Source organism: Saimiri boliviensis, chromosome 7 (genome assembly GCF_048565385.1).
Source record: "Saimiri boliviensis isolate mSaiBol1 chromosome 7, mSaiBol1.pri, whole genome shotgun sequence".
NCBI classification, from domain to species: domain Eukaryota; kingdom Metazoa; phylum Chordata; class Mammalia; order Primates; family Cebidae; genus Saimiri; species Saimiri boliviensis.
The window spans coordinates 12397236-12424724 of record NC_133455.1 but is presented as its reverse complement, the minus strand read 5'-3'; the positions used below and the strand labels follow the sequence as shown (position 1 = coordinate 12424724).

The window sequence follows — 27489 nt, the reverse complement described above, 5'->3', positions numbered from 1 at the left end:
ACTGATAGCTAGACACTGACAGTTTTAGCTGAATTTGATCTGTCCCATATTTACTGTCAAGAAGTTGGCAGCTTTTTTGTTTTTTTATTCAGATGTGAGAAAACCACGTTACTATGGAGATAAGACAGGGTTGATGGTTTATGAAGTTCCTTCCAATGCCTGTTCCTTCCTGTTAATTTCAAAAGCCAATAGGCTCCAGCTGGCTGAAAAGAAAATGTAAGCTGAGTTTTTCTAAGCATTTATCAAATGCTCTTAGCTGCTGTTCTTTGAGAGAGTTGTATATAGCTAGCTGTATCTGGAAGTCTTTCAGTGACAGGGCAAGATCTTGTAAGTGAAGGCACATAAATGATCCTTACTGTGCCGTGCCAGGAAGCAACATATCTGAAGCCCTTTCCCATACCTTTGAACTAAGTTATCCACAAACTGTTAGCCAAGTCACAGACTGATTTTTCTTTTTTGAGACAGGGTCTCATCTCACTCTGTCACCAAGACTAGAGTGCAGTGGCATGATCTCGGCTCACTGCAACCTCTGCCTCCTGGGATCAGATGATCCTCCCACCTCAGCCTTCCAAATAGCTGGGACCACAGGTGTGCATCACCACACCTGGCTAATTTTTTAAAATTTTTTGTAGAAATGGGGTTTCACCACATTGCCCAGGGTAGTCTCAAACTCCTGGATTCAAGCAATCTGCCCTCCTTGGCCTCCCAAGGTGCTGGGATTACAGGCGTAGGCCACTGTGCCGGGCTGATTTCTGCAATTTCTTAGCAAGGCCCCTTTAAAACCTTAAGATTCATCCACACTCAAAATAGTTACGGCTGGGTGCAGTGGCTCATGTCTTTAATCCCAGCAATTTGGGAGGCCAAAGTGGGAGGATCATGTAAGCCTAGGAGTTAGCCTGGGCAACACAGGGAGACCCTGTCTCTATAAAGAAAAAAAAAGTTATAGCAGCCAGGTACAGTGGCTCACACCTGTAATCCCAACACTTTGGGAGGCTGAAGTGGACAGATCACCTAATGTCGGGATTTCAAGACCAGCCTGACCAACATGGTAAAACCCTGTTTCTACTAAACATACAAAAGTGAGCCAGGCATGGTGGTAGGTGCCTGTAATCCCAGCTACGTGGGAGGCCGAGGCAGGAGAATTGCTTGAACCTGGGAGGCAGAGGTTGCAGTGAGCTGAGATCGCACCACTGCACTCCAGCCTAGACGACAGAGGGAGACTCAGTCTCAAAATAAATAAATAAATAAAAATTAAAATAAAAAAATTAACCAGGCACTATGACGTATGCCTGTAGACCCAGCTATTTGAGAGGCTGAGGTGGGAGGATTGCTTGAGCCCAGGAGTTTAGGCTGCAGTGGGCTATGATCTTGGAGTGATCACAAGTGATCTTGGCTCACTCCAGCCTGAGTGACAGAGCAAGACTCTGTCTCAAAAAAACTTATGGCCTCGGCCAGGCGTGGTGGCTCACTCCTGTAATCCTAGCACTTTGGGAGGCCGAGGTGGGTGGATCACCTGAGGTCAGGAGTTCAAGACCAGCCTGGCCAACATGGTGAAACCCCATCTTTAAAAAAAAAGAAAAATTTATGGCCTCATTTTAACATCAGTGTACTGCATTCATGGAGAAGTTTGAAAAATGACAAAAAATGAAAAAGAAAATAGTGGACTATAATGAGACAAGATGTCATCCCAGCTCCATCTCTGAGTACTGAAGGAGGTTAGCTTATACAGTTTTCAAACTTTTTTTTGCTATAAAACAAGCTTATGCTTACAAAAAAGCTCCCTATTAGGAGTTTGCTGGTACATTTATTTTCCAACAAGAATTTAGTGAAGTTTTCTTTCTTTTTTTTTTTTTTTTGAGATGGAGTTTAGCTCGTTACCCAGGCTGGAGTGCAATGGCGCGATCTCGGCTCACCACAACCTCCGCCTCCTGGGTTCAGGCAATTCTCCTGCCTCAGCCTCCTGAGTAGCTGGGATTACAGGCACGTGCCACCATGCCCAGCTAATTTTTGTATTTTTAGTAGAGATGGGGTTTCACCATGTTGACCAGGATGGTCTCAATCTCTTGACCTCGGGATCTACCCGTCTTGGCCTCCCAAAGTGCTGGGATTATAGGCGTGAGCCACCACGCCTGGCCTCTTTTTTTTTTTTTTTTTTTTTTTGAGACTAGTCTCTCTCTCTTGCCCAGGCTGGAGTGCAGTGGCACGATCTTGGCTCACTGCAACCTCTGCCTCCCAGGCTCAAGCAATTCTCCTGCCTCAGCCTCCCAAGTAGCTGGGATTACAGGCACCTACCACCATGCACGGCTATTTTTGTATTTTTAGTAGAAATGGGGTTTCTCCATGTTGGCCAGGCTGGGATTACAGGTGTGAGCCACCATGCGCAGCCTAGTGAACAGTTTTCTATATGACAAGTACTGGGTCACATAGTAGCTTTTTTTTGAGACAGAGGCTTGCTATATTGCCCAGGCTGAAGTGCAGTGGCGTGATCTTGGCTCACTGCAACCTCTGCCTCCCAGATTCAAGTGATTCTCCTGCCTCAGCCTCCCAAGTAGCTGGGATTTATAAGCCTATGCCACAACGCCTAGCTAATTTTTGTATCCTTTCAGAGATGGGGTTTTTCCATGTTGGACAGGTTGGTCTTGAACTCCTGACCTCAAGTGATCCACCTGCCTCAGCCTGCCAAAGTGCTGGGATTACAGGTGTCAGCCACCATGCCCAACCCACATAGTAGCTTTTTGTGGAGGAGGACTGAAAGAAAAATGAAATATATATTTTCCTTACCCCCTTCAAAAAAAAATAACAAGTATCATCAAAAGGCAAACTCGTTTACTGGTTCAGCACACAATTGTCATGATCATTAGTCCTCTGACTTGGGCCTAGACTCAGTCCTAGTAGGCTGAAAGGTTGATTCAGGTAAGTTTTCTGGTTAAAGTCATCATTGGGTTCAAATGATCTATCACCCACTCTGGAAGGCAGCACCAGCAGAGAAGCTATAAATACACTTCAAAACTGAGCCTTAGGCCGGGCACGGTGGCTCACGCCTGTAATCCCAGCACTTTGGGAGGCCGAGGCGGGTGGATCATGAGGTCAAGAGATCGAGACCATCCTGGTCAACATGGTGAAACCTCGTCTCTACTAAAAATACAAAAAAATTAGCTGGGCATGGTGGTGCGTGCCTGTAGTCCCAGCTACTCGGGAGGCTGAGGCAGAATTGCTTGAACCCAGGAGGCGGAGGTTGTGGTGAGCCGAGATCGCGCCATTGCACTCCAGCCTGGGTAACAAGAGCGAAACTCCGTCTCAAAAAAAAAAAAACAAAAAACAACAACAAAAAAACTGAGCCTTAGTGCTGGTTGTACCTTAACCACACCCTCTATAGCCAAGAGAAATTAGCGGTTGAGCAAAAATACAGACCAAATGCCTCTGGGAGATGGACTGAAGCAACTCCAAAGAAAGCTATAAAAAAGTGACAGGAATTTGTTCTACTTGGAGAGTGTTCGATTCAAACATGAGTCCAAGGTATGTATCCTCAAGAGGAGATGCTCTGCTGTTGTCTCATTTGCCAGAATATCCTTCAGTTCCAGGCTTTCAACAGGGTGTGATTGGTTCATGCTCCATGATAGGAAAGGAATTAAAGTTTGAAGGCAGAATGAATGGCCACAATGCCAGATGTTAGACTTTCATAAGTGACCTTGTGAAAGCCTGCATCTTCTATCATCTCCTTGAACTCTTCCTAAAACAAAAGGAAAGATACAGCCAGGGTAGCCTGGATTTCAACTGTAGGGCCTTTGTTTTAAGCTAGAGAAGTTTCATACCTGAGACGGGAACCTTCGGATACTCTCTACAAGGTATTGATAGGACTTCCAGTCTCCAGCAATGACCTCTCCCAGGACAGGGATGACCTGGAAGCTATATAGATCATAAAGCCTAAGCAAACAAAAAGGTCAAAAATTAAGATTAAGATTAGAGCATTCCCCTCATTTCTTCCCAAGATAAGAAGGAAGGACTAAAACCTGGGGTCACAAACTCAAATGCCTCTAGGAATCAAGAAGAGCCTGAATTAAGTGGGCCAGATATGAGACCAGTAGGAGTAGTGAAAGGTACAGTTAGGAAGTACTATAAAGTGGAGAAGGGACAGTTACTACTCAGCCCTTTCTTTTTTCTTTTTTTTTTTTTTTTTTGAGACGGAGTTTTTGCTCTTGTTACCCAGGCTGGAGTGCAATGGCGCGATCTCGGCTCACCACAATCTCTGCCTCCTGGGTTCAGGCAATTCTCCTGCCTCAGCCTCCTGAGTAGCTGGGATTACAGGCATGTGCCACCATGCCCAGCTAATTTTTTTTGTATTTTTAGTAGAGACGGGGTTTCACCATGTTGACCAGGATGGTCTCGATCTCTCGACCTCGTGATCCACCCGCCTCGGCCTCCCAAAGTGCTGGGATTACAAGCGTGAGCCACCACGCCCGGCCTACTCAGCCCTTTCTATGGCATGTGGGGATACGGGCCTACCCAGGGCTGCCATGTATCTAATTTCTCAAGTGAAGCTGGAAATCCAGATTTTTACGTAAAATTTAAATTGGTTTTTGTTTGTTTGTTTGTTTGTTTGTAGAGATACAGTCTCACTGTGTTGCACAGGCTGGTCTTGAACTTCTGGGCTCAAGCGGTTCTCCCCCCTCAGCCTCCCAAAGTACTGGGATTACAAGCATGAGCCACTGTACTTGGCCCAAATTTCCTGATTTTCTTTTTAAGCCAGTCAAATGTAGCAGTAGGGGGTTGAGTAACAACATGAGTGCCAGTAGTAAGTTCTGATAACCCACTACCATTGGACCAGCCATTTCCTGATTTTTAAATATGTCAATTTCTTTAAGTCAATTTCTTAAAATATATATGTAAGCCAACTTGGATATAGTTTGCTTGGATGTACCCTTCTGGCCTAGGTATTGTCATTCAGAACTGGCTGATCTCTGGTACTCTGAACCACAAAGTTCATGCTTATAGTTTACTGGCTATTTTCAATCCATTTCAGGGTGGGAAACCTGGGCTATCCAATGAAGATAAAGTCCTGTTAACAATGCCAACCTGGATATGAGGGGATTGTTCACTTGGCTAAATTCCAGACACAGAAACCGTCCTCCTGGTTTCAGCACCCGATGGGCTTCCTGGAGTGCCTGAGCAAGACAAGGAACAACAGGACACGCTCCTCAGTAGACTCACTCAGTTCCATGAGGCCAAGACAGCTTTAGCTTCTGTAGGCATTACAAGAGGTATCATGGCCCACACATCTCGTTTGTTCTCACTTGGGAAACTGTAACAGCAGCAGTAACCCCACATATCCCAAATACTACAGGCATTCTGCTGCCCGTGACTATACAAAGGTAGCTGGGGTCATCTACACTGACTACAGATTGGTACAACTCCATGAAAGGCAAGTTTAGAGTTACCTATCAAAGTTGCTATGGATATCCTCTCTGATAAAGCAATTTTACTTCAAGGAAGCTATCTTACAGAAATGTTTTTACTGTGGAAATGACATGTATGTGGGTTATTCACTTTTATTTTATTTTTTTTGAGATGGAGTCTTCCTCTGTCACCCAGAGTGGTGTGTAGTGCCATGATCTTGGCTCACTGCAACCTCCACCTCCCAGGTTCAAGTGGTTCTCCTGCTTCAGGCTCCCAAGTTACTGAACTACAGATGCCTGCCACCAGGCCCAGCTAACAGATGCCTGCCACCAGGCCCAGCTAATTTTTTTTTTTTTTTCCAAGATGGAGTTTTGCTCTTGTTGCCCAGGCTGGCGAATTTTTTGTTTGTTTGTTTGTTTGTTTGTTTGTTTGTTTTAAAGGGGCTTTCTGGCAAAAACCAGAAAGCCTGCTAGACAAATTCTAAAACAGCTGTAACACTGGTTTTGTTTTTTTTTTTTAGATGGAGTTTTACTCGTATTGCCTAGGCTGGAGTCCAATGGCACAATTTCAGCTCACTGCAACCTCCATCTCCCAGGTTTAAGCACTTCTGCCTCAGCCTCCAAAGTAGCTGGGATTACAGGCATGCACCACCAAGCCCAACTAATTTTATAGTTTTAGTAGAGACGGGGTTTCACCATGTTAGCCAGGATGGTCTCAATCTCCTGACCTCAAATGATCCACTCACCTTGGCCTCCCAAAGTGCTGGGTCTACTGGTGTGAGCCACTGCACCTAGCTGGTTATTCACTTTTTTTTTTCCTCTTTTTTCTTTTCTATTGGAACAGACAAGTGCTGCACTGCTGTTCCAGGTTATTCACTTTTAAATAAAATTATGGGAAGCCATTGTTTTGGACTAAGTTTCTGCACTAGGTTCCAAGAGACCAGACTAAGCATCAAAATGGAGTCATCGTCTTGTGACTCCACAAGTTCCATGTCACCAAACCCAAATTAAGCTGTCAGCTGACCTTCTGCGAGATCAGGAGAAAGAGATACAGCCAATTTCTCTAATGCTCCTGTTTAAATTTGTAATTCACATGGTAATGAAGTTCCTTCTGCTTTAATCCTTACACAAAAAAGATAGCCTGAGGTAGCCTGATATAAATAAACTACTTCGTTTTTTATTTTTATTTTTTAGAGACAAGGTCTCCCTGTTATGTTGCCCAGCTTGCAGTATAGTGGCTATTCACAGGTGTGATCATACTACAGCCTTGAACTCCTGGGCTCAAGCAGTCCTCCCGCCTCAGCCGCCCATGTAGCTCCGACTACAGGCATGTGTCACTGAACTTGATCAGTTATCTATCTATCTATCTATCTATCTATCTATCTATTATTTGAGGTGGGGTCTCATGTTGCCCAGGCTGTTCTCTTGACTCCTGGGCTCAGGTAGTCCTCCTGCCCCAGCCACCCAAAGTGCTGGGTTTATAGGCAAGAGCCACCGAACCTGACCCCATCAGTTACTTATTTATTTTATTTTATTTTATTTATTTATTTTTAAGACAGAGTGTCGCGCCGGGCGCGGTGGCTCAAGCCTGTAATCCCAGCACTTTGGGAGGCCGAGGCGGGTGGATCACGAGGTCGAGAGATCGAGACCATCCTGGTCAACATGGTGAAACCCCGTCTCTACCAGAAATATAAAAAATTAGCTGGGCATGGTGGTGCATGCCTGTAATCCCAGCTACTCAGGAGGCTGAGGCAGGAGAATTGCCTGACCCCAGGAGGCGGAGGTTGCGGTGAGCCGAGATCGTGCCATTGCACTCCAGCCTGGGTAACAAGGGCGAAACTCCGTCTCAAAAAAAAAAAAAAAAAAAAAAAAAAAAAAAAAAAAAAAAGACAGAGTGTCACTCTGTCGCCCAGGCTGGAGTGCAGTGGCGTGATCTCTGCTCACTGCAACCTCTGACCAGTCAAAAAAATTTTTTTAAATTCAATTAAATAATAAACTGGCAGCCGGGCGCGGTGGCTCAAGCCTGTAATCCCAGCACTTTGGGAGGCCGAGGCGGGTGGATCACGAGGTCGAGAGATCAAGACCATCCTGGTCAACATGGTGAAACCCCGTCTCTACTAAAAAATACAAAACATTAGCTGGGCATGGTGGCGCTTGCCTGTAATCCCAGCTACTCAGGAGGCTGAGGCAGGAGAATTGCTTGAACCCAGGAGGCGGAGGTTGCGGTGAGCCGAGATCGCGCCATTGCACTCCAGCCTGGGTAACAAGAGCGAAACTCCGTCTCAAAAAAAAAAAAAAAAAAAAAAAAAAAAAAAAATAATAATAATAATAAACTGGCTACTGACACAGGAAAGGTGATACAAACAAAACTGAAGAACGCTGTAAAGAACATACCACATGGCCAAGCACAGTGGCTCATGCCTGTAATCCTAGCACTTTGGGAGGCCGAGGCAGATGGATCACAGGGTCAGGAGTTTGAGACCAGCCTGCCAACATGGTGAAACCCTGTCTCTCCTAAAAATACAAAAATTAGTTGGACATAGTAGCGCACGCCGGTAATCCCAACTACTGGGGAGGCTGAGGCAAGAGAATCGCTTGAACTTGGGAAGCAAAGGTTGCAGTGAGCCAAGATCGCACTACTGCACTCCAGCTTGGGCAACAGAGCGAGACTGTGTTAAAAAAACAAAAATAAGAAACAAAAAAAAACACTCAACCAGAGGACCCAGGCAGCTGGAGACCATGTTACTGAAATGAAACTCTTTGCCTTGCACATGGTCTTCAAGTGTTTTGAACAGAATATATTAAAGTTGGAATAAAGGCCAGGTATAGAGGCTCAAGCCTGTAATCCGAGCATTTTGGGAGGCTGAGGCAAGAGGATTGCTTGAGCTCAGGAGTTTGACATCAGCCAAGGCAACATGGTGAAACTCTATCTCTATAAAAAATAAAAATAAAAAATAAAGTAGGAATAGTGGCCCAGTGTGGTGGCTCACGCCTGTAAACCCAACACTTTGGGAGGCCCAGGCAGGCAGATCACGAGGTCAGGAGTTCGAGACAAGACTGACCAACATGGTGAAACCAGGTCTTTATTAAAAATACAAAACTAGCCAGGCAAGGTGGTATGCACCTGTAATCCCAGCTACTCAGGATGCTAAGGCAAGAGAATTGCTTGCACCTGGGAGGCAAAGGTTGCAGTCACCAGAGATCGCCACTGCACTCCAGCCTGGGAGTCAGATTGAGACTCCGTCTCCAAAAACACAAAAACCAAACAAAAACAAAGTAGGAACAAAGAAGAGCTCCATCAGATTAAGAGCTGAACATTCCCCTTTTCCTGTAGAAAAGCCATGAATCCAGCTATCTTTTGTCAAAATAGTGTTTGAGGGCCCTTGTCTTTGTCAGCCTCTGACATGTCTCTGATCTTCTGCAAATTCCCAGGGTCAGAGAGCTTCACAAGTATGAGGAAATACACAAAAGGCCAGAGCATGACTAGAAATCCCAAATATGTGAATACCAATCCAAGACAGACAGACTTCTATGGAGATCAGCTGTGTGGTGTTAGTCTCTCACTGGGTGGTGTGGTGGTGGGTATCTGTAATCCCAGTTACTTGGGAGGCAGATGTGGAAGGACTACTTGAGCCCAGGAGATTGAGACCAGCCTGGGCAACACAGCAAGACCCCATCTTAAAAAATAAAACTTGGCCAGGTGTGGTGGCTCACACCTGTAGTCCCAGCACTTTGGGAGGCCAAGGCAGGTAGATCATGAGGTCAAGAGATCGAGACCATCCTGGCCAACAGAGTGAAACCCCATCTCTACTAAAAATACAAAAATTAGCTGGGCATGGTAGCAGGTACCTGTAATCCCAGCTACTTCGCAGGCTGAGGCAGAAGAAACACTTGAACCCGGGAGGCAGAGGTTGTGGTGAGCCAACATCACACCACTGTGTTCCAACCTGGGCAACAGAGTGAGACTCCATCTCAAAAATAAAATAAATAAAACTCTCCTTCTTTCCTCACTCACTGTAGCTCTACAACAGAGGTAATTTCCTGAGAATCACACAAGCTCTGGATGCAGCCATTGGTACCTGATCAATGTGTGTGACATTCCGAATCCCAAAGGCAATGGTGTAAATATCAAACTTGTCATCATCAAAGGGCAGTTCTTCAGCATCTCCTAATACCCATGCAAGTCCTGAAAGAGAAAATGAGTTTGAGGTCTCAGTCTCAGCAGCTGTTTTTCCTGTACCCAGTGAATGTACTTCATGCAGAGTACTGTGCTTGAGAGCCTAAGTCCTGGGTGTTAGGCTTCCTGGAGTAGAATCCCAGGTTCACCATTTATTAGCGGCATATTCCTTATGTATACATATTTTCCCTTTTATATTTTTAATTTATTTTTAATTAATTATCATTTTTTAGACATGGGGGGTTAGTCTTGCTTTCTCATCCAGGCTGGAGAACAGTGGCACAATCACAGCTCACTGCATCCTCAAACACCTAGACTCAATGATCCTCCTGCCTTAGCATCCCCAGTACTTGAGACTATAGGCACACACCACTCTGTCCAGCTAATTTTTAAAAATGTCTTCCGGAGAGATGAGGTCTCATCATCTTGCCCAAGCTGATCTCAATCTCCTGAGCTCAAGCAATCCTCCCGCCTTGGCCTCCCAAAGTGCTGGGATTACAGATGTGAGCCACTGTGCCTGGCCTGTATATTCTTTTTTTTGTTTGTTTGGAGACAGAGTCTTGCTCTGTTGCCAGACACCGGGCTGGAGTGCAGTGGTGCGATCTCGGCTCACTGCAATCTCTGCCTCCCAGGTTCAAGCAATTCTCCTGCCTCAGCCTCCTGAGTAGCTTCGATTACAGGCACATGCCACCACGCCTAGCTAATTTTTGTATTTTTAGTAGAGACGGGGTTTCACCATGTTGGCCAGGATGGTCTCGATCTCTTGACCTCGTGATCCACCCGCCTCGGCCTCCCTAAGTGCTGGGATTACAGGCATGAGCTACCGTGCCCAGCCTTGTATATTCTTGAATAAACTTCTTTGTCTCAGTTTCCTCATCTGTAAAATGGAGTTTAAAACTAGTGCTGCCGGGCGCGGTGGCTCAAGCCTGTAATCCCAGCACTTTGGGAGGCCGAGGCGGGTGGATCACGAGGTCAAGAGATCGAGACCATCCTGGCCAACATGGTGAAACCCCGTCTCTACTAAAAATACAAAAAATTAGCCGGGCGCGGTGGCTCAAGCCTGTAATCCCAGCACTTTGGGAGGCCGAGGCGGGTGGATCACAAGGTCAAGAGACCATCCTGGTCAACATGGTGAAACCCTGTCTCTACTAAAAATACAAAAAAATTAGCTGGGCATGGTGGTGCATGCCTGTAATCCCAGCTACTCAGGAGGCTGAGGCAGGAGAATTGCCTGAACCCAGGAGGCGGAGGTTGCAGTGAGCCGAGATCGTGCCATTGCACTCCAGCCTGGGTAACAAGAGCGAAACTCCGTCTCAAAAAAAAAAAAAAGCCGGGCGCGGTGGCTCACGCCTGTAATCCCAGCACTTTGGGAGGCCGAGGCGGGTGGATCACGAGGTCGAGAGATCGAGACCATCCTGGTCAACATGGTGAAACCCCGTCTCTACTAAAAATACTAAAAATTAGCTGGGCATGGTGGTGCGTGCCTGTAATCCCAGCTACTCAGGAGGCTGAGGCAGGAGAATTGCTTGAACCCAGGAGGCGGAGGTTGTGGTGAGCCGAGATCGTGCCATTGCACTCCAGCCTGGGTAACAAGATCGAAACTCCGTCTCAAAAAAAAAAAAAAAAAAAAAAAAAAAAAAAAAAAATTAGCTGGGCATGGTGGCACGTGCCTGTAATTCCAGCTACTCAGGAGGCTGAGGCAGGAGAATTGCCTGAACCCAGGAGACGGAGGTTGTCGTGAGCCGAGATCGCGCCATTGCACTCCAGCCTGGGTAACAAGAGTGAAACTCTGTCTCAAAAAAAAAAACAAAAACAAAAACAAAAACAAAAACTAGTGCCTACGACTGGTCTGAAGGTAGTGAGTTATCTCAATTGATTGTTCACAGTCAGTCACAGATTGAACTCCTTGTTCTACTCTTTCCCCCCTTCTCACTACTGCACTTGACTAGTCTAAAAATAAAATAAAAAAAGAAAAACTAGTGCCTACTTTATAGGGGTACTGGAAGTATTAACTGAGTTGCTCTAAGTATGGAATTTAGCATAGTTATCCTGGTTTTATTGGAATCACAGAGCATCAAAGTGTCCAGGTCTGAGGCCAGGTCATAAATTCAGAGATCACCAGAGGGCCCCCTATCAGGGTCGCTATGTCCTCCAAGGATCTTGATTTGGCTTTAACATCAAGATCTACAGCAAATTAGATGTAAAATACAAAAAGAAGACTCTATAGAGAAAGGTAAATGAAAATAACCCTTCTGGAAAGTAAATTAGCAGTATCTAACAAAGGCTTTAAAAACAAGTATACCTTTTGACCCAATGATCTGATTTTTACGAAAAGGACACTGACATCACCATCATAGCTACTGCCATGGGGCCTTTATCAACTACAGGGTCTGAGTTATTTACGTACATCTTTAGATAGGTGATCTTAGTACACCCTCATACCAACTCTGTGAGATAGTTGTTATGTTTCAGGTCAGCAAAGTGAGTATCAGAAAGGTTAAAAGTCTGAGCTGAGCCCAATGTTATGCACCTGTAATCCCAGAGACTCAGGAGGCTAGGGCAGGAGGAGAGCTTGAACCCAGGAGTTCAAGACCAACCTGGGTAACACAGCAAGACCATATCTTGAAACAATAAAAAGCAAAAAGAGAAACGTTAAAAGTTGCTTGCCCAAGGACACAGATGGACTCGAACCCAGAGTCTATTTTTTTTTTTTTTCCTTTTTTTTTTTTTTTGAGATGGAGTTTTGCTCTTGTTACCCAAGCTGGAGTGCAATGGCGCGATCTCGGCTCACCGCAACCTCCGCCTCCTGGGTTCAGGCAATTCTCCTGCCTCAGCCTCCTGAGTAGCTGAGATTACAAGCATGCGCCACCATGCCCAGCTAATTTTTGTGTTTTTAGTAGAGACGGGGTTTCACCATGTTGACCAAGATGGTCTCGATCTCTTGACCTCGTGATCCACCCACCTCGGCCTCCCAAAGTGCTGGGATTACAGGCTTGAGCCACCATGCCCGGCTCTCTTCTTTTTTTTTTTTTTTTTTTTTTTTGAGACGGAGTTTCGCTCTTGTTACCCAGGCTGGAGTGCAATGGCGCCATCTCGGCTCACCGCAACCTCCGCCTCCTGGGTTCAGGCAATTCTCCTGCCTCAGCCTCCTGAGTAGCTGGGATTATAGGCACGCACCACCATGCCCAGCTAATTTTTTTTGTATTTTTTAGTAGAGACGGGGTTTCGCCATGTTGACCAGGATGGTCTCGATCTCTTGACCTTGTGATCCACCCGCCTCGGCCTCCCAAAGTGCTGGGATTACAGGCTTGAGCCACCGCGCCCGGCTCTTCTTTTGTTTTTGAGAGAGAGTCTCACTCTGTTGCCCAGGCTGCAGTGCAATCGTGCAATCTTGGCTCACTGCAACCTCCGCCTCCCAGGTTCAAATGATTCTCCTGCATCAGCCTCCCGAGTAGCTGGACTTACAGGAGCCTACCACCATGCCTAGCTAACTTTTGTATTTTTAGTAGAAATGGGGTTTGGCCAGGCTGGTCTCTTGAACTTCTAACCTCAAATGATCTACCTATCTTGGCCTCCCAAAGCGCTGTGATTACAGGCATGAGCCAGTGTGCCCAGCCTAACTTTTTTTTTTTTTTTTTTTTAAAGACAGGGGTTCGCTATGTTGGTCAGGCTGATCTTGAACTCCTGACCTCAGGTGATCCGCCCGCCTTGGCCTCCAAAGGGCTTGGATTCTAGGTGTGAGCCACAACACTTGGCCTATAACTTTTATATTTATTAAATAATTTCTAGGGTCCTCCTACTTAGTTTCTACTTTTTTTCCATGATGTTTTTGCAAAGGTATGATTATTGGAAACTGATAGAGCAAGGATGAAAGATAAAACTGTACTATGGGGCACTTAATAATTCTTACACAGTCCGGGCGCCGTGGGTCAGGAGATGAGGTCAAGAGATCAGGAGATCAAGACCATACTGGCCAACATGGTAAAACCCTCTCTCTACTAAAATACAAAAAAATTAGCTGGGTGTGGTGGTACATGCCTGGAATCCCAGCTACTCAGAAGGCTGAGGCAGAATTGATTAAACCCAGGAGGCGGAGTTTGCAGTGAGCCAAGATCACACTACTGCACTCCAGCCTGGCAACAGTGAGACTCTGTCTCAAAAAAACCATTAATAATAATAATAAATAATGGCTAAGCGTGCATTTGTCTTGGTGGTTAGGAAAGCTCAAAGGGCAGGCTATGCAATAGAAGAGATGATTCCAGAAATGGAACACTGCCTATCATTTCAATATCTTTGTTTTCCATTCTTTATGGCTGAGTACCAGAGAGAAGGAAACACATTTGTCAGTAGGAGTAAGGAAATACAGTGCCTTTGTCTAAAAACACTAGTGACTCTCTGTCTTCTGACCAGTATTGATGGTTAACAAAGGAACCCTTCAGCCTGGGGGCCAAGTGGGCTGCAGTTCATCTAAGCAGCTCCTTCTGGGGGTGGGAGGAGGAGAAGGAGGAAGAATTGAGCTAAAATAACCATAGACACTCTTGATGGGGGAGGAGAAGGAGAGAAATGCTGAAGTAGACCTGAGGGACATTCTTTGTTGTATACCACTGCCCTTCAGTGGCCATCTGTGGCACCTGGCCAGCGTGGAAGAGGGCAGAGTAGCAGCTCTGCAAAGCTGGGTCGGCCACAGTGCCTCATGCCTGTAATCCTAACACTTTGGGAGGCAGAGGTGGGTGGATCACATGAGGCCAGGAGTTCCAGACTAGTCTAGCCAACACGATAAAACTCCATCTCTACTAAAAACACAAAAAAATGGCTGGGCGCAGTGGCTCATGCCTGTAATCCTAGCTAACTATACTCCTTGTGGCTGAAGGGCAAGTTATTTATTTTTCTATTTTTTAAAATTCTTTTCTTTTTTGTGTGTGTGTGGCTTGTTCATGAGGCAATTAAATTTCTTTAGAGACAGGGTCTCTGTCACTCAGGCTGGAGTACAGAGGTGCAATCATAGCTTACTGCAGCCTGGAACTCTTGGGCTGAAGTAATCATCCCATCTTGGCCTCCCAAAGTTCTGGGATTACAGGTGTGAGCCATGGGCCCACCTATAATATGGGCCCAGCCTCGAGTTCTTTCTTTACAGGAAATGAGAGGTCCAGTTGCACAGCAATCAAACTATCTTTGGACAGGAGTATAGAATGGACAGGAGAATAGATGGTTCAAGAATGGGAATGATATACCAAGGTCACCCTGAAGCTCCTGGGAAATGACAGCAAAACTTTTCTCAGGGTCTGAGAGCTGAGATCTGAAGATTCAGCTTCAGTTTGGGATGTGTCACTGAGAAGTTGTGTGACTTGGTTAAGATTCTTGACTTCTGGCCGGGCGCGGTGGCTCAGCCTGTAATCCCAGCACTTTGGGAGGCCGAGGCGGGTGGATCACGAGGTCAAGAGATCGAGACCATCCTGGTCAACATGGTGAAACCCCGTCTCTACTAAAAATACAAAAAATTAGCTGGGCATGGTGGCGTGTGCCTGTAATCCCAGCTACTCAGGAGGCTGAGGCGGGAGAATTGCCTGAACCCAGGAGGCGGAGGTTGCGGTGAGCCGAGATGGCGCCATTGCACTCCAGCCTGGGGTAACGAGAACGAAACTCCGTCTCAAAAAAAAAAAAAAAAAAAAAAAAGATTCTTGACTTCTTTGGGCTCTGGTGATCTCCGCAGTCACACAGGGCTAGGTAAGCTCATTCAATGGGTTGCTATGCATAAATAATGCATATAACACCACACAAACTATATTCAGCCATGCAAATGCTCTTCAACCTGCCCATCTGTAAGTTTCTGAAAGCCAGAAGATAAAGCATTTCAATATTTCACACACACCACCTTACTCTATGAAAATACAAACATTTCGCCTGTGTCTGTCTTCTGCAGGACTCACCAGCTCTGTATCCTTGAGCCAAGGCTTTCTGCTTTCCAACCTTTAGCATCTCCTTGTTGATGTCACACACCATGACATGAGACCCGCCCAAGGAATCTTCTTCATTCTGGTACTCTTTGGCAATTTCTTCCCAGGATAAACTTTGTTGGGCCCTTAACTGCCTTTTCTGTTTTCTCTGATGCTGGGACTGAACATAATTTAGGAACCGGAATGCAATGTCACCTGTGAGAAGCCAACACGAGGAAAGATGCAGACTAAAACAAAAGTAAAAAAGGAAGAAGCAGCATTCCTAAAACCAAAAGGGGTAACAGAGGCACAGGAGTACGTGTTAGCTAACTGCACTCAGTGTGGCTGAAAGGCAAGTCCTTTCTTCTTTCTGTTAGAGACAGGGTCATAGTCTTGTCACCCTGGCTGGAGTGCAGAGGCACAATCATAGCTGAGTATGTGAACGTGAAAGTTTCTACTCATTTCAACACTTTTTTTTTTAATTTAAAAAATTGGGCCAGGCACGGTGGCTCATGCCTGTAATCCCAGCACTTTGGGAGGCCGAGGCTGATGGATTGCCCGAGGTCAGGAGTCTGAGACCAGCCAGGCCAACAAGATGAAACCCTGTTTCTACTAAAAATACAAAACTTGCCGGGCGCGGTGGCTCAAGCCTGTAATCCCAGCACTTTGGGAGGCCGAGGCGGGTGGATCACGAGGTCGAGAGATCGAGACCATCCCGGTCAACATAGTGAAACCCCGTCTCTACTAAAAATACAAAAAATTAGCTGGGCATGGTGGCACGTGCCTGTAATCCCAGCTACTCAGGAGGCTGAGGCGGGAGAATTGCCCGAACCCAGGAGGCGGAGGTTGCGGTGAGCCGAGATCGTGCCATTGCACTCCAGCCTGGGTAACAAGAGCGAAACTCCGTCTCAAAAAAAAAAAAAAAAAAAAAAAAAAAAAATACAAAACTTAATCAGGTGTGGTGGCACATGCCTGTAATCCCAGCTACTTGGGAGGCTGAGCCAGGAGAATTGCTTGACCCCAGGAGGCGGAGGTTACAGGGAGCTAAGATCGCACCACTGCACTTCAGCCTGGGGGATAGAGTGAGACTCCGTCTCAGAAAAAAAAAAATTTTTTTTTTTTTTTTTTTTTTTTTTGGTAGAATCAGGGTCTCACTATGTTGCTGAGGCTGTCCTACAACTTCTGGGCTCAAGTAATCATCCTGCCTCAGCCTCCCAAGTAGCTGGGACTATAGGCATATACCATCCTTACTGACTAGTCTCTTTATTTATTTATATATATATATATATATATATATATATATATATATATATATATATTTTTTTTTTTTTTTTTTTTTTTTTTTTTTTTTGAGACAAGGTCTTGCTCTGTCTCCCAGGCTGGAGTGCAGTGGCACAATTATGGCTCACTGCAGCCTTGACTTCCTGGGCTCAAGAGATCCTCCCATTTCAGCCTCCTGAGTAGCTGGGACTATAGGTGTGTGCCACCAGATCCCGCTAATTTTTAAAAACCTTTTGTAGTTGGCGGGGCGCAGTCGCTCATGCCTGTAATCCCAACACTTTGGGAGGCTGAGGCATGCGGATTACCTGAGGTCAGGAGTTCTAGACCAGCCTGGCCAACATGGTGAAACCCCATCTCTACTAAAAATACAAAAATTAGCTGGGTGTGGTGGTGGGCACCTGTAATTCCAGCTACTCAGGAGGCTGAGGCAGGAGAATTGCTTGAACCTGGGAGGTGTAGGTTGCAGTGAGTGAAGATCTCATCACTGCACTCCAGCCTGGGTGAAAGAGCGAGACTCCATCTCAAAAAAACAAAAAACATAACTTTTTGTAGAGATGGGGTGACACTATGTTGCCCAGGCTGGTCTTGAACTCCTGGGCTCAAGGGATTCTCCCACCTCAGCCTCCCAAAGTGCTGGAATTAAACCGGGCACGGTGGCTCATGCCTGTAATCCTAGCACTTTGGGAGGCTGAGGTGGGTGGATCACCTGAGGTCAAGAGTTCAAGACCAAAGTGCTGGAATTACAGGCATAAGCCACTGTGCCCAGCCTCTGGCTAGTATTTTTCATTTTCTTTCTTTTTCTGAGATAAAGTCTGGCTCTATCACCTAGGCTGGAGTGCAGTGGAGCAGTCTTGGCTCACTGCAACCTTTGTCTCCTATACTCAAGCCATTGTCTCACTTCTTTCTCAAAAAAAAAAAAGAAAAATAAAAAGAAACCAGGAGAGCGAGATCACAGCCAATTTCCTAAACAGGCCAGTTTAAATCTTCAGTTAGCATGAGAGTGAAGTTTCTTCTGCCCCAAGCCTTACATAAAAAAGGTAACCTAAAGTGACATATAAACTAAACAGTTTTGTTTTGTTTTTTTGACACAGGGTCTCCCTCTGCCGCCCAGGCTGGATGGAGTGCAATGGCGTGGTCTTGGCTCACTGGAACCTCCTCCTCCCTGGTTCAAGCAATTCTCCTGCCTCAGCCTCCCAATAGCTGGGATTACAGGCACGAACCACCATGCGCGGCTAATTTTTCGTATTTTCAGTAGAGATGGAGTTTCACTATGTTGGCCAGGCTGGTCTTGAACTCCTGACCTCAGGTGATCCACCCACCTTGGCTTCCCAAAGTGCTGGGAGTACAGATGTGAACCACTGCACCCAGCCAATCCTGTGTATTTTAGAAACGTGACAAGCACAAAACTGATATTCTATGCTTTCGATTGATATTCAGTCAAAAAAAGAAGTGAATGCCTTTCTCAGAAGTTATAAGTATGCTGATTTTCAATGACCATCTTCAGCCTGTTAGGTGAGCTAGCTCATTACAAGACAAATTAATTTTTGTAAAACATGCTCAATGGTAGTGTAGGATACCAAACTCAATTATTACCTGTGCCTCCAGCAACATCAAGCAGCTGGGTCCCAGGAAGCGGATGCATCTTCCAGAGCAGCAAATCCTTCCAAAGACGATGGATACCAAGACTCATCATATCATTCATCACATCATACTTCTTAGCCACACTTTCAAACACCTGATAGACTGACATGGAAGAAACACATACAATTGTGCTATTAACAGTATTCACTCAGAAAAATCCTAAACAGGCCAGGCGCAGTGGCTTACGCCTGTAATCCCAGCACTGTGGAAGGCCAAGGTGGGCAGATCACAAGGTCAGGAGTTCGAGACCATCTGGCCAACATAGTGAAACCCCACCTCTTTTAACAATACAAAAATAAGCCAGTGTGGTGGCGTGCGTCAGTAATCCCAGCTACTCAGGAGGCTGAGGCAGGAGAATCGCTTGAACCTGGGAGGCAGAGGTTGTAGTGAGCTGAGATTGTGCCACTGCACTCCAGCCTAGGCGACAGAGATACTCGGTCTCAAAAAAAAAAAAAAAAAAAGGAAAATCCTAAACAAAAAAGGAAGAAGCTTTTTTCCCCTGAAATGGCCTGTCTTTGCAAGATGAAACTATGTCATAATGCTTGATGTCCAAATCTACACTTTAACATTACCTCTTTATTTATTTTTCCTGCCTCAGGTTTATTTATACAAATAGCACAGGAGGATCCCAACCCCATACAGACAGCAGCGGGCGGGGTCATGCCAGTCCTTCTGTCCTCACATTGAAAGACAAGAGACACCTACTCTGAAGCCTTTGTAGAGGCCTGAGCTGGAACTGAAGCTGGAGCTGCAGCCTAGGCCTTGGTTTGGGAGGCCAAAGTGGGTGGTTCACTTGAGGTCAGGAGTTCAAGACTAGCCTGGCCAACATGGCAAAACCCTGTCTCTACTAAAAACACAAAAATTAGCCAGGTATGGTTGTGCACACCTGTAATCCCAGCTACTTGGGTAGCTGAGGCAGGAGAATCAGTCGAACCTAGGAAGTGGAGGTTGCAGTGAGCTGAAATTGGACCACTGTATTCCAGCATGGGCGAGTGAGAGACTCTGTTTCAAAAAAAAAGATGAAAGATGCATGATTAATGGATGGGAAGACCTCAGCTTATGTCTGCCTATATCACTGAGAACCTTAGGTACAATTTGATGGGCACCTACATACCAAGCTGTGAATCAGGGATAAATCACAATTTAGAGGGCTCTCATGAGTCTTCTCCATAGGATCAATGCAGACTGGAATCTGAGATAGCTAAAGAGAGAAAGAGTCTACTATCCAAGACTCTCAGAAGTGTTTCCCTTTGAAGTTACATTTAACTGTTTTGCACCTCAGCTTCTCTCCCCATAAGATGACTATATCAATGCCAGCTCCCAACTCCCTGCCAGAAGGTTGAATTGGATAACGAAGAGGAGATGCTTTGAGTTTCTAAGATGAAATGTGCTGCACAGATCCAAATATGACTCTCTTCTGCTGAATCAGACTACAGAGCCCGCCTTTAACTCAATCTTCAATGCCTATTCTCAACCTTGAGATTTCCAAGTGTGCTCTTTTTTCATTTGTGGGTTTTTTTTTTTTGAGATGCAGTCTAGCTCTGTCACCCAAGCTGGAGTACAGTGGCACAATCTCGGCTCACTGCAACCTCTGCCTCCTGTGTTCAAGCAATTCTGCCTCAGACTCCTGAGCAGCTGCAATTACAGGTGCTTGCCACCATGCCTGGCTAATGTTGTATTTTAGTAGAGACAGGGTTCCACCATGTTGGCCAGGCTGGTTTCAAACTCCTGACCTCAGGATCAGCCCACCTCAGCCTCCCAAAGTGCTGGGATTACAGGCGTGAACCACCTCGTCCAGCCTGCTGTTTTCTTTTGAGCATCTTTTGGGGTATCTAAGGGACACTAAAGCTTACCCACTGAGTATAAACAGTCCTTGCTGGCACAGTGGCATACACCTGGAGTGCCAGCTACTCGGGGGTCTATGGGGGAGGACTGCTTGAACCCAGGAGTTCAAGGCTGCAGTGTGCTATGATTGTGCCTATAAACAGCCATTGCACTCCAGCCTGGGCAGCATAGTGAGACCTTGTGTCAAAAATAAACAAATAGTCCTTGCTTTGCATGTTCCAATATGCATGAATTTCAGTTACTGTGGATTAGCTAAATAACACCAGTCCCCCAACACCACAATTCAAGTACAATGGTATTATCAAATGTAAGTAATTACGTAAAGTACATTCTTTTTTTTAGACGGAGTTTCGCTGTTGCCCAGGCTGGAGTGCAATGGCACGATCTCGGCTCACTGCAACCTCCACCTCCTGGGTTCAAGCTATTCTCCCATCTCAGCCTCCTGAGTAGCTGAGATTACAGGTATCTGACACCATGTCTGGCTAATTTTTTTTTTTTTAACATAAACTCAAGATATTATTGTCTTCATAAAAGATGACACTTACAACTGGATCATCTGGCCCTTTCTCTTCTTATCTCCTCCCAGTTCAAAATGCTTGCATCTTTTAATAGCCAGCATTCTCTTAGATCTGCAGTTGGGCTCAAGGCACTCGAGCCTCAGCACAATCTTCTTTGTAGTTTTAGCCTTTTTCAGGAAAATCGCCTTAGTTTGCCCACCATAGCCACTCTGCTTCCTGTCATAATGCCGCTTTCCCTGGGCATACAGAGAATCCTTGCCCTTCTTGTACTGTGTCACTTTGTGGGGTTGGTACTTGCCACACTACATACAGAAAGTCTGGCAGGTTTTAGGAACGTTTACCATTTTTGCATGAGAGCTACCGGCATGGAAAGCGCCTGGCTAATTTTGTATTTTTTACTAGAGAAGGGGTTTCTCCATGTTGGCTGGGCTGGTCTTGAACTCCTGACCTCAGGTGTTCCTCCCGCCTCGGCCTCTCAAAGTGCTGGGATTACAGGCATGAGCCACTGCGCCTGGCCCTAAAGTACATCCTTTAGTCTACAAATCATTATGTAAATAACAGATACACAGCATGATCAGTAACCAATCACATACTTCTTTCACAGACCTTAGGTGACTCGTCACTGTACCAGTGACTCAGTTCACAGACAGCAGCAATTTGCCAAGGCATAGAAAAGCTATTACATATGACAAGAAGGTAGCAAATAATGATCAAACTACTCTTGGCAAATTTTTGACAAGGAAATAAAACAAATTCTCAAGGTTTCTAATTTTTTATTCAAATTTTTTTTCTTTGACAGCCTTGCTCTGTTGCCTAGACTAGAGTGCACTGGCACAAACTTGGCTCACTGCAACCTCCACTCCCAGATTCAAACAACCCACCTACCTCAGCCTCCTAATTAGCTGCAATTACAAGCATGCGCCACCATACCCAGCTAATTTTTTTTTGTATTTTTAGTAGAGATGAAGTTTCACCATGTTAGCCAGGCTGGTCTCAAACTCCTGACTTCAAGTGATCTGCCCACCTCAGCCTCCCAAAGTGCTGGGATTACAAGTGTGAGCCATCGTGCCCAGCCATAAATAAATATTAGCTTTAGTATATATTTAGTATATTTTTTCATTTCTCTATACATTTGTAACTGACAGGGTTTTAATTATATCTATATTAGATATATCTAATAATAAAATTATTAGAATAATTATAATTTTTCCCATTAAGGTCATTGTGCCTAACTTCAGCTTGCACATTTTCTTTTTTTTTTTTTTTTTTTGAGACAGAGTCTCACTCTGTTGCTGCCAGACTGGAGTGCAGTGGTGCAATCTTGGCTCACTGCAACCTCCACCACCCGGGTTCAAGCCATTCTCTTGCCTCAGCCTCCTGAGTAGCTGGTACTACAGGCATCTGCCACCACACCCAGCTAACTTTTTGTATTTTTAGTAGAGATGGTGTTTCACCATGTTGGCCAGGATGGTCTCAATATCTTGACTTCATGATCTGCCCGTCTTGGCCTCCCAAAGTGCTGGGATTACAGGTGTGAGCCACCATGCCCCACCTTTTTTTTTTTTTTTTTTTGAGACAGTCTCGCTCAACTGCCCAGGCTGGAGTGCAGTGGTGCAATCTTGGCTTACTGCAACCACTGTCTTCCGGGTTCAAGCAATTCTCCCATCTCAGCCTCCTGAGTAGCTGGGATTACAGGAATCTGCCATCATGTCTGGCTAACTGCTGTATTTTAGTACAGATGGGGTTTTCACCATATTGGCCAGGCTGGTCTTGAACTCCTGACCTCCGGTGATCTGACTGTTTTGGCCTCCCAAAGTGCTAGGATTATAGGCTTGAGCCACTGCGCCCAGCCAGCTTGCCAATTTTCAGTCTTGCATTACTGTGCAAGACAAGGACTGTCTATACTGCAATCTCAGTCCCCAATCTGGAACTAAAGTTTAGTCCAGTAGGTAACTTCTTCCCTGCTTGCGACTGTGTGAAATGTTGATTAAACTTTGTAAAGCACAATAAGGAAATTAGGCATTATTATTATTATTCCTAATTACTCCATAAGAGTATATACTTTGTGAGTAACCCACCCCAATTCAAATCTCAGCTCTGCCTCTTATTAGGAGAATCTTGGGCAAGTGATTTAACATATTTGTTTCACATTTTCTTCATTTATAAAACTAGGGTAAGGTGGGCATGGTGACTCATGCCTGTAATCCCAGAGGCTGAGGCAGGTGGATCACTTGAGGTCAGGCGTTCGGGACCAACCTGGCTAACATGATGAAACCCTGTCTCTACTAAAAATACAAAAATTAGCAGGGCATAGTGGCAGATGCCTGTAATCCCAGCTACTGGGGAGGCTGAGGCAGGAGAATCGCTTAAACCTGGGAGGTGGAGGTTGCAGTGAACCAAGATCGAGCCACTGGACTCCAGCCTGGGCGACAGAGGGAGACTCAATGCCCCCTAAAAAAAACTGGACTAATAGTTCTTATCTTACAGTTTCAGTCATAAGAATTAATGTGTCACTATGAACATGAGAAAGATAAGTTAAAATATTAAAAAAATAGCTGGGCACAGTGGCTCAAGCCTGTAATGCCAGCACTTTGGGAGGCCAAGGCGGGTGGATCATGAGGTCAAGAGATCGAGACCATCCTGGTCAACATGGTGAAACCCTGTCTCTACTAAAAATACAAAAAATTAGCTGGGCATGGTGGCACGTGCCTGTAATCCCAGCTACTCAGGAGGCTGAGGCAGGAGAATTGCCTGAACCCAGGAGGCGGAGGTTGCGGTGAGCCGAGATCGTGCCATTGCACTCCAGCCTGGGTAACAACAGCGAAACTCTGTCTCAAATAAATAAATAAATAAATAAGAATTAAAGTGAAATATTTTAGAAGGTTTCAGACCCTTAATAAGTGCTTGCTACTACACTTGACTAGTCTTAAAAATAAAAAATAAAATAAAATAAAAAATAAAATGTTTGGTATCATTGTACTTGGTTCTGCTTATTTCATTCCATAAGCAGTTACAAGCTCCTTATGTGCTTCAGGCACTGAGGAAATAGGAATGGATGAACCTGGCATTCTGGGTATGCAGTCCTGTGACAAAAATATTAATTTGAATTTGACGTTCAAAGTGTTAAAGTAGAGCTATGTATTAGCAAGGTTGAGGTGGGCAGTATTTAAGGGGATGGGAAATTCCACTGTGGGCACTTTCCCTTATTTCCTGGGTAACTCAGTAAAGAAACTGCTCAGAACCTCACCTTATACATCTGTAAAATGGGCCTATACCTTCATAATTATAAATACTACTGGTAGAGTTTAAAACAGTCCTGATCTTTTCCTTCATATACCCACTTCCTGATGTTTCCTTGAGCCTCTCCTTCCTTGCAATAAAAAATAAAAAATAAATAAAAAATTAAAAAAATCCTTTTCTTTTCCTATTGCCTGTGGCACAGTGCTGACAAAAAGAAACTGCTTAACAGTATCTAACATTATTGAACAATTACTAAGTGCCAGGGGCTGTTTAAAGTGCTTTCATGTATCAAATATTTTGATACTCACAAGAACTCCAAGAGAAGAAGGGTTACAGTTAGTCCTACTCGGCAAATTTGGAAGCTGAGGTTCACAGAAGATAGTTTCCCTCTTTCTTTCTTTTCTTTTCTTTTTTTTTTTTTTTGAGACAGAGTTTCGCTCTTGATGCCCAGGCTGGAGTGCAATGGCGCGATCTAGGCTCACCGCAACCTCCGCCTCCTGGGTTCAGGCAATTCTCCTGCCTCAGCCTCCTGAGTAGCTGGGATTACAGGCACACGCCACCATGCCCAGCTAATTTTTTGTATTTTTAGTAGAGACGGGGTTTCACCATGTTGACCAGGATGGTCTCGATCTCTTGACCTCGTGATCCACCCGCCTTGGCCTCCCAAAGTGCTGGGATTACAGGCTTGAGCCACCGCGCCCGGCTCCCTCTTTCTTTAAAAAAAAAAAAAAAAACAAAACCTATTTTTCTCAAGAGTTAAAGAACGTGGGCTTCGGCAGCCTAGGCGCGGTGTCTCAAGCCTGTAATCCCAGAACTTTGGGAGGCTAAGGCAGGTGGCTCACGAGGTCAAGAGATCGAGACCATTCTGGTTAACATGGTGAAACCCCGTCTCTACTAAAAATACAAAAAAAAAAAAAAAAATTACTCGGGCATGGTGGCGCGTGCCTGTAATCCCAGCTACTCAGGAGGCTGAGGCAGGAGAATTGCCTGAACCCAGGAGGCGGAGGTTGCGGTGAGCCGAGATCGCGCCATTGCACTCCAGCCTGGGTGACAAGAGCGAAACTCCGTCTCAAAGAAAAAAGAAAAGAACGTGGGCTTCGGACTCAGATTAAACTGGGTTTGAATACTGGTTCGGTCACTTACTAAATATGTTCAATTGGGCAACTTCTTGCTTAATCTTTAAGTCTCAATTTCCTCACGTGTAATATGGTAATAACAATTCCCACTAATAGTGAAATGAGAATTGAAAATAATGTCTGTACATTGCCTGACACATCACAAACGCTCAGTTGATGGCATTTAGTTAACATTATTTTGCTTTAAAAAAATGGGCGTCTAAGCGCCGCCGGGTCAGGCAGGGGACACTTCTTAGAAATCAGAACTGCAGCCGGGCGCGGTGGCTCAAGCCTGTAATCCCAGCACTTTCGGAGGCCGAGGCGGGCGGACCACCTGACGTCGGGAGTTCGAGACCAGCATGACCAACATGGAGAAACCCTGTCTCTACTAAAAATAAAAAATTAGACGGGCACATGCCTGTAATCCCAGCTACTTGGGAGGCTGAGACAGGAGAATCGCTTGAACCGGGAAGGGGAGGTTACGATCAGCCGAGATCGCGCCACTGCACTCCAGCCTGGGCAACAAGAACGAAACTCCGTCTTAAAAACAACAACAAAAATAAATCAGAACAGCACAGCCAACAACACTGGAACTAACCGGATGTTAAATCAACCTTAACTGGCCAGAAGAAACGAGACTACGGACGGTCAGATCCTTCCATCCACCCTCTCGCCCCTTTCACCTTTGCCCCCCTTCTCCTCTTCCGACACAGTCTCAAACCCGAAGTGCGTTTCCGTTGCCCGCTTCTCTTGGGACAAGAGCCGCGCACTTAGTGGGGCCCCAGGCCAAGAGCTACGAAGCCCGAGGAGCTGACAGCCCCGCATCGCCCGCGACCACCTACGACCGCAATAGTTCCATAGAGCCAAGCTTCTGGGGGCCGCCATCTTGATACTCGAGTTACAAGGGCCAGAAGGTACGCCGTGTTGCGTCACCAGACGAACGACGGCGGCTGGGCGGAAACATTATTAGCCGAATGCGCCCTGAAATCTGATATTGAGGTCTGTATGCAAAATCTCTAGGATACGGATCCGTTCCTCTCTCTCTTCTCAAATTGAATTTACAATTCACCAGGAAGGAGGGGACCTCTGGGAGAACCCTGGGTCACCTCTTAGCGACCATGTCTTTGAATCCTGCTAGGCAGAAGAGTACTAACTCGTAAGATATCCAGGAACTCTTGTTTTCTGTTGCAGAAGAGGGAAATTGAGGCATGGTGTGGTTTAAAACCCAAGATCACGGGCCAATTCCTGCACACTTTGTTGAGCATAAGAATTACCTGGTTTAAGTTTTAAAATGCAGATTCCTGGGTCTCCAACAACCAGAGATTTTGAATCAATACATCTAGCATATCTCTTTAATCTCTGTTTAAACAAACTGGCGATTCTCATGCAAGAGATTTGCAGACAATTCATAAGAAACATATGCCAGACTCCTCTGAAAAATAAACATGGGACAGACTTCTTTGGTCTGTCCATTTTATGAATTTAGGAAGCTCAAAGGGCGCGGTGGCTCAAGCCTGTAATCCCAGCACTTTGGGAGGCCGAGGCGGGTGGATCACGAGGTCAAGAGATCGAGACCATCCTGGTCAACATGGTGAAACCCCGTCTCTACTAAAAATACTAAAAATTAGCTGGGCATGGTGGTGCGTGCCTGTAATCCCAGCTACTCAGGAGGCTGAGGCAGGAGAATTGCCTGAACCCAGGAGGCGGAGGTTGCGGTGAGCCGAGATCGCGCCATTGCACTCCAGCCTGGGTAACAAGAGCGAAACTCTGTCTCAAAAAAAAAAAAAAAAAAAAAAAAAAAAAAAAAAAAGGAAGTTCAAAAATGGTAACGAAAGTTCTGGTCCACTTAGCAAGCCAAAACCAAATACCGCTCACTTGGTCTCCTGCTGACACAAAGCTACATTCCTAGCTCCAACTGGCATGTTATGAGTGTTTCACTTCAGCCCCAGATTTTCACTCTTTTTTAATGCAAAGGGTAATGTGGACCATCTTGTGCAAAAGAAAGAATGGATATCGTTGAGTTTCTCTTGGATTACTGTATGTTTCTTTCATTCCATTTTAAATGTATGTTTCCTGTAAATATTTCACGAGGAGAAAGCGCCAATAGGAGAAACTATTTTGAAATGAAAATTCTCTTCTTGGTTTAATATAGCCTGACAGATGGACACCTACCGTTCTCATTTGGGAAGTACTGCACTGGGATTTCTGTTTCTTTCTCTTTTATTTTAAGAATGATAGAAGATCCTCGTTGATATAGTAATGAGAAAAAAAAAAAAGGAATAATACAAGGGAGAAATGACTCATCTATGTACTCATAGTTCTCATGTCTTTGTTAAAAGAAATAAA

The 27489-nt window shown here is 45.3% G+C and overlaps 1 protein-coding gene, 1 non-coding gene and 1 pseudogene across 3 annotated transcripts; all 3 read right to left on the bottom strand.

Moving 5' to 3' along the window:
- Positions 1-2809: 2809 nt before the first annotated feature.
- On the bottom strand, positions 2810-26061 carry COQ5 (coenzyme Q5, methyltransferase). 2 transcript variants are annotated; one of them, XM_039471604.2, is made up of 7 exons: positions 25827-26061; positions 18378-18527; positions 15498-15719; positions 9473-9579; positions 5074-5162; positions 3813-3924; positions 2810-3730 (listed from the first exon to the last, which is right to left on the bottom strand). In XM_039471604.2, the coding sequence occupies exons 1-7, from the start codon at positions 26026-26028 to the stop codon at positions 3629-3631; spliced, it is 984 nt and encodes a 327-aa protein (XP_039327538.1). In that variant the 5' UTR covers positions 26029-26061; the 3' UTR covers positions 2810-3628. The 2 variants fall into 2 exon arrangements, with proteins under 2 accessions (XP_039327538.1, XP_074258255.1); XM_074402154.1 differs by lacking the exon at positions 25827-26061 and adding an exon at positions 19312-19413.
- LOC120365171 (U7 small nuclear RNA) lies at positions 5833-5894 on the bottom strand. Its single transcript, XR_005580182.1, has one exon. It is a non-coding gene; the product is annotated as a U7 small nuclear RNA (small nuclear RNA).
- On the bottom strand, positions 20812-21132 carry LOC120364908 (large ribosomal subunit protein eL42-like; annotated as a pseudogene).
- Positions 26062-27489: the final 1428 nt, after the last annotated feature.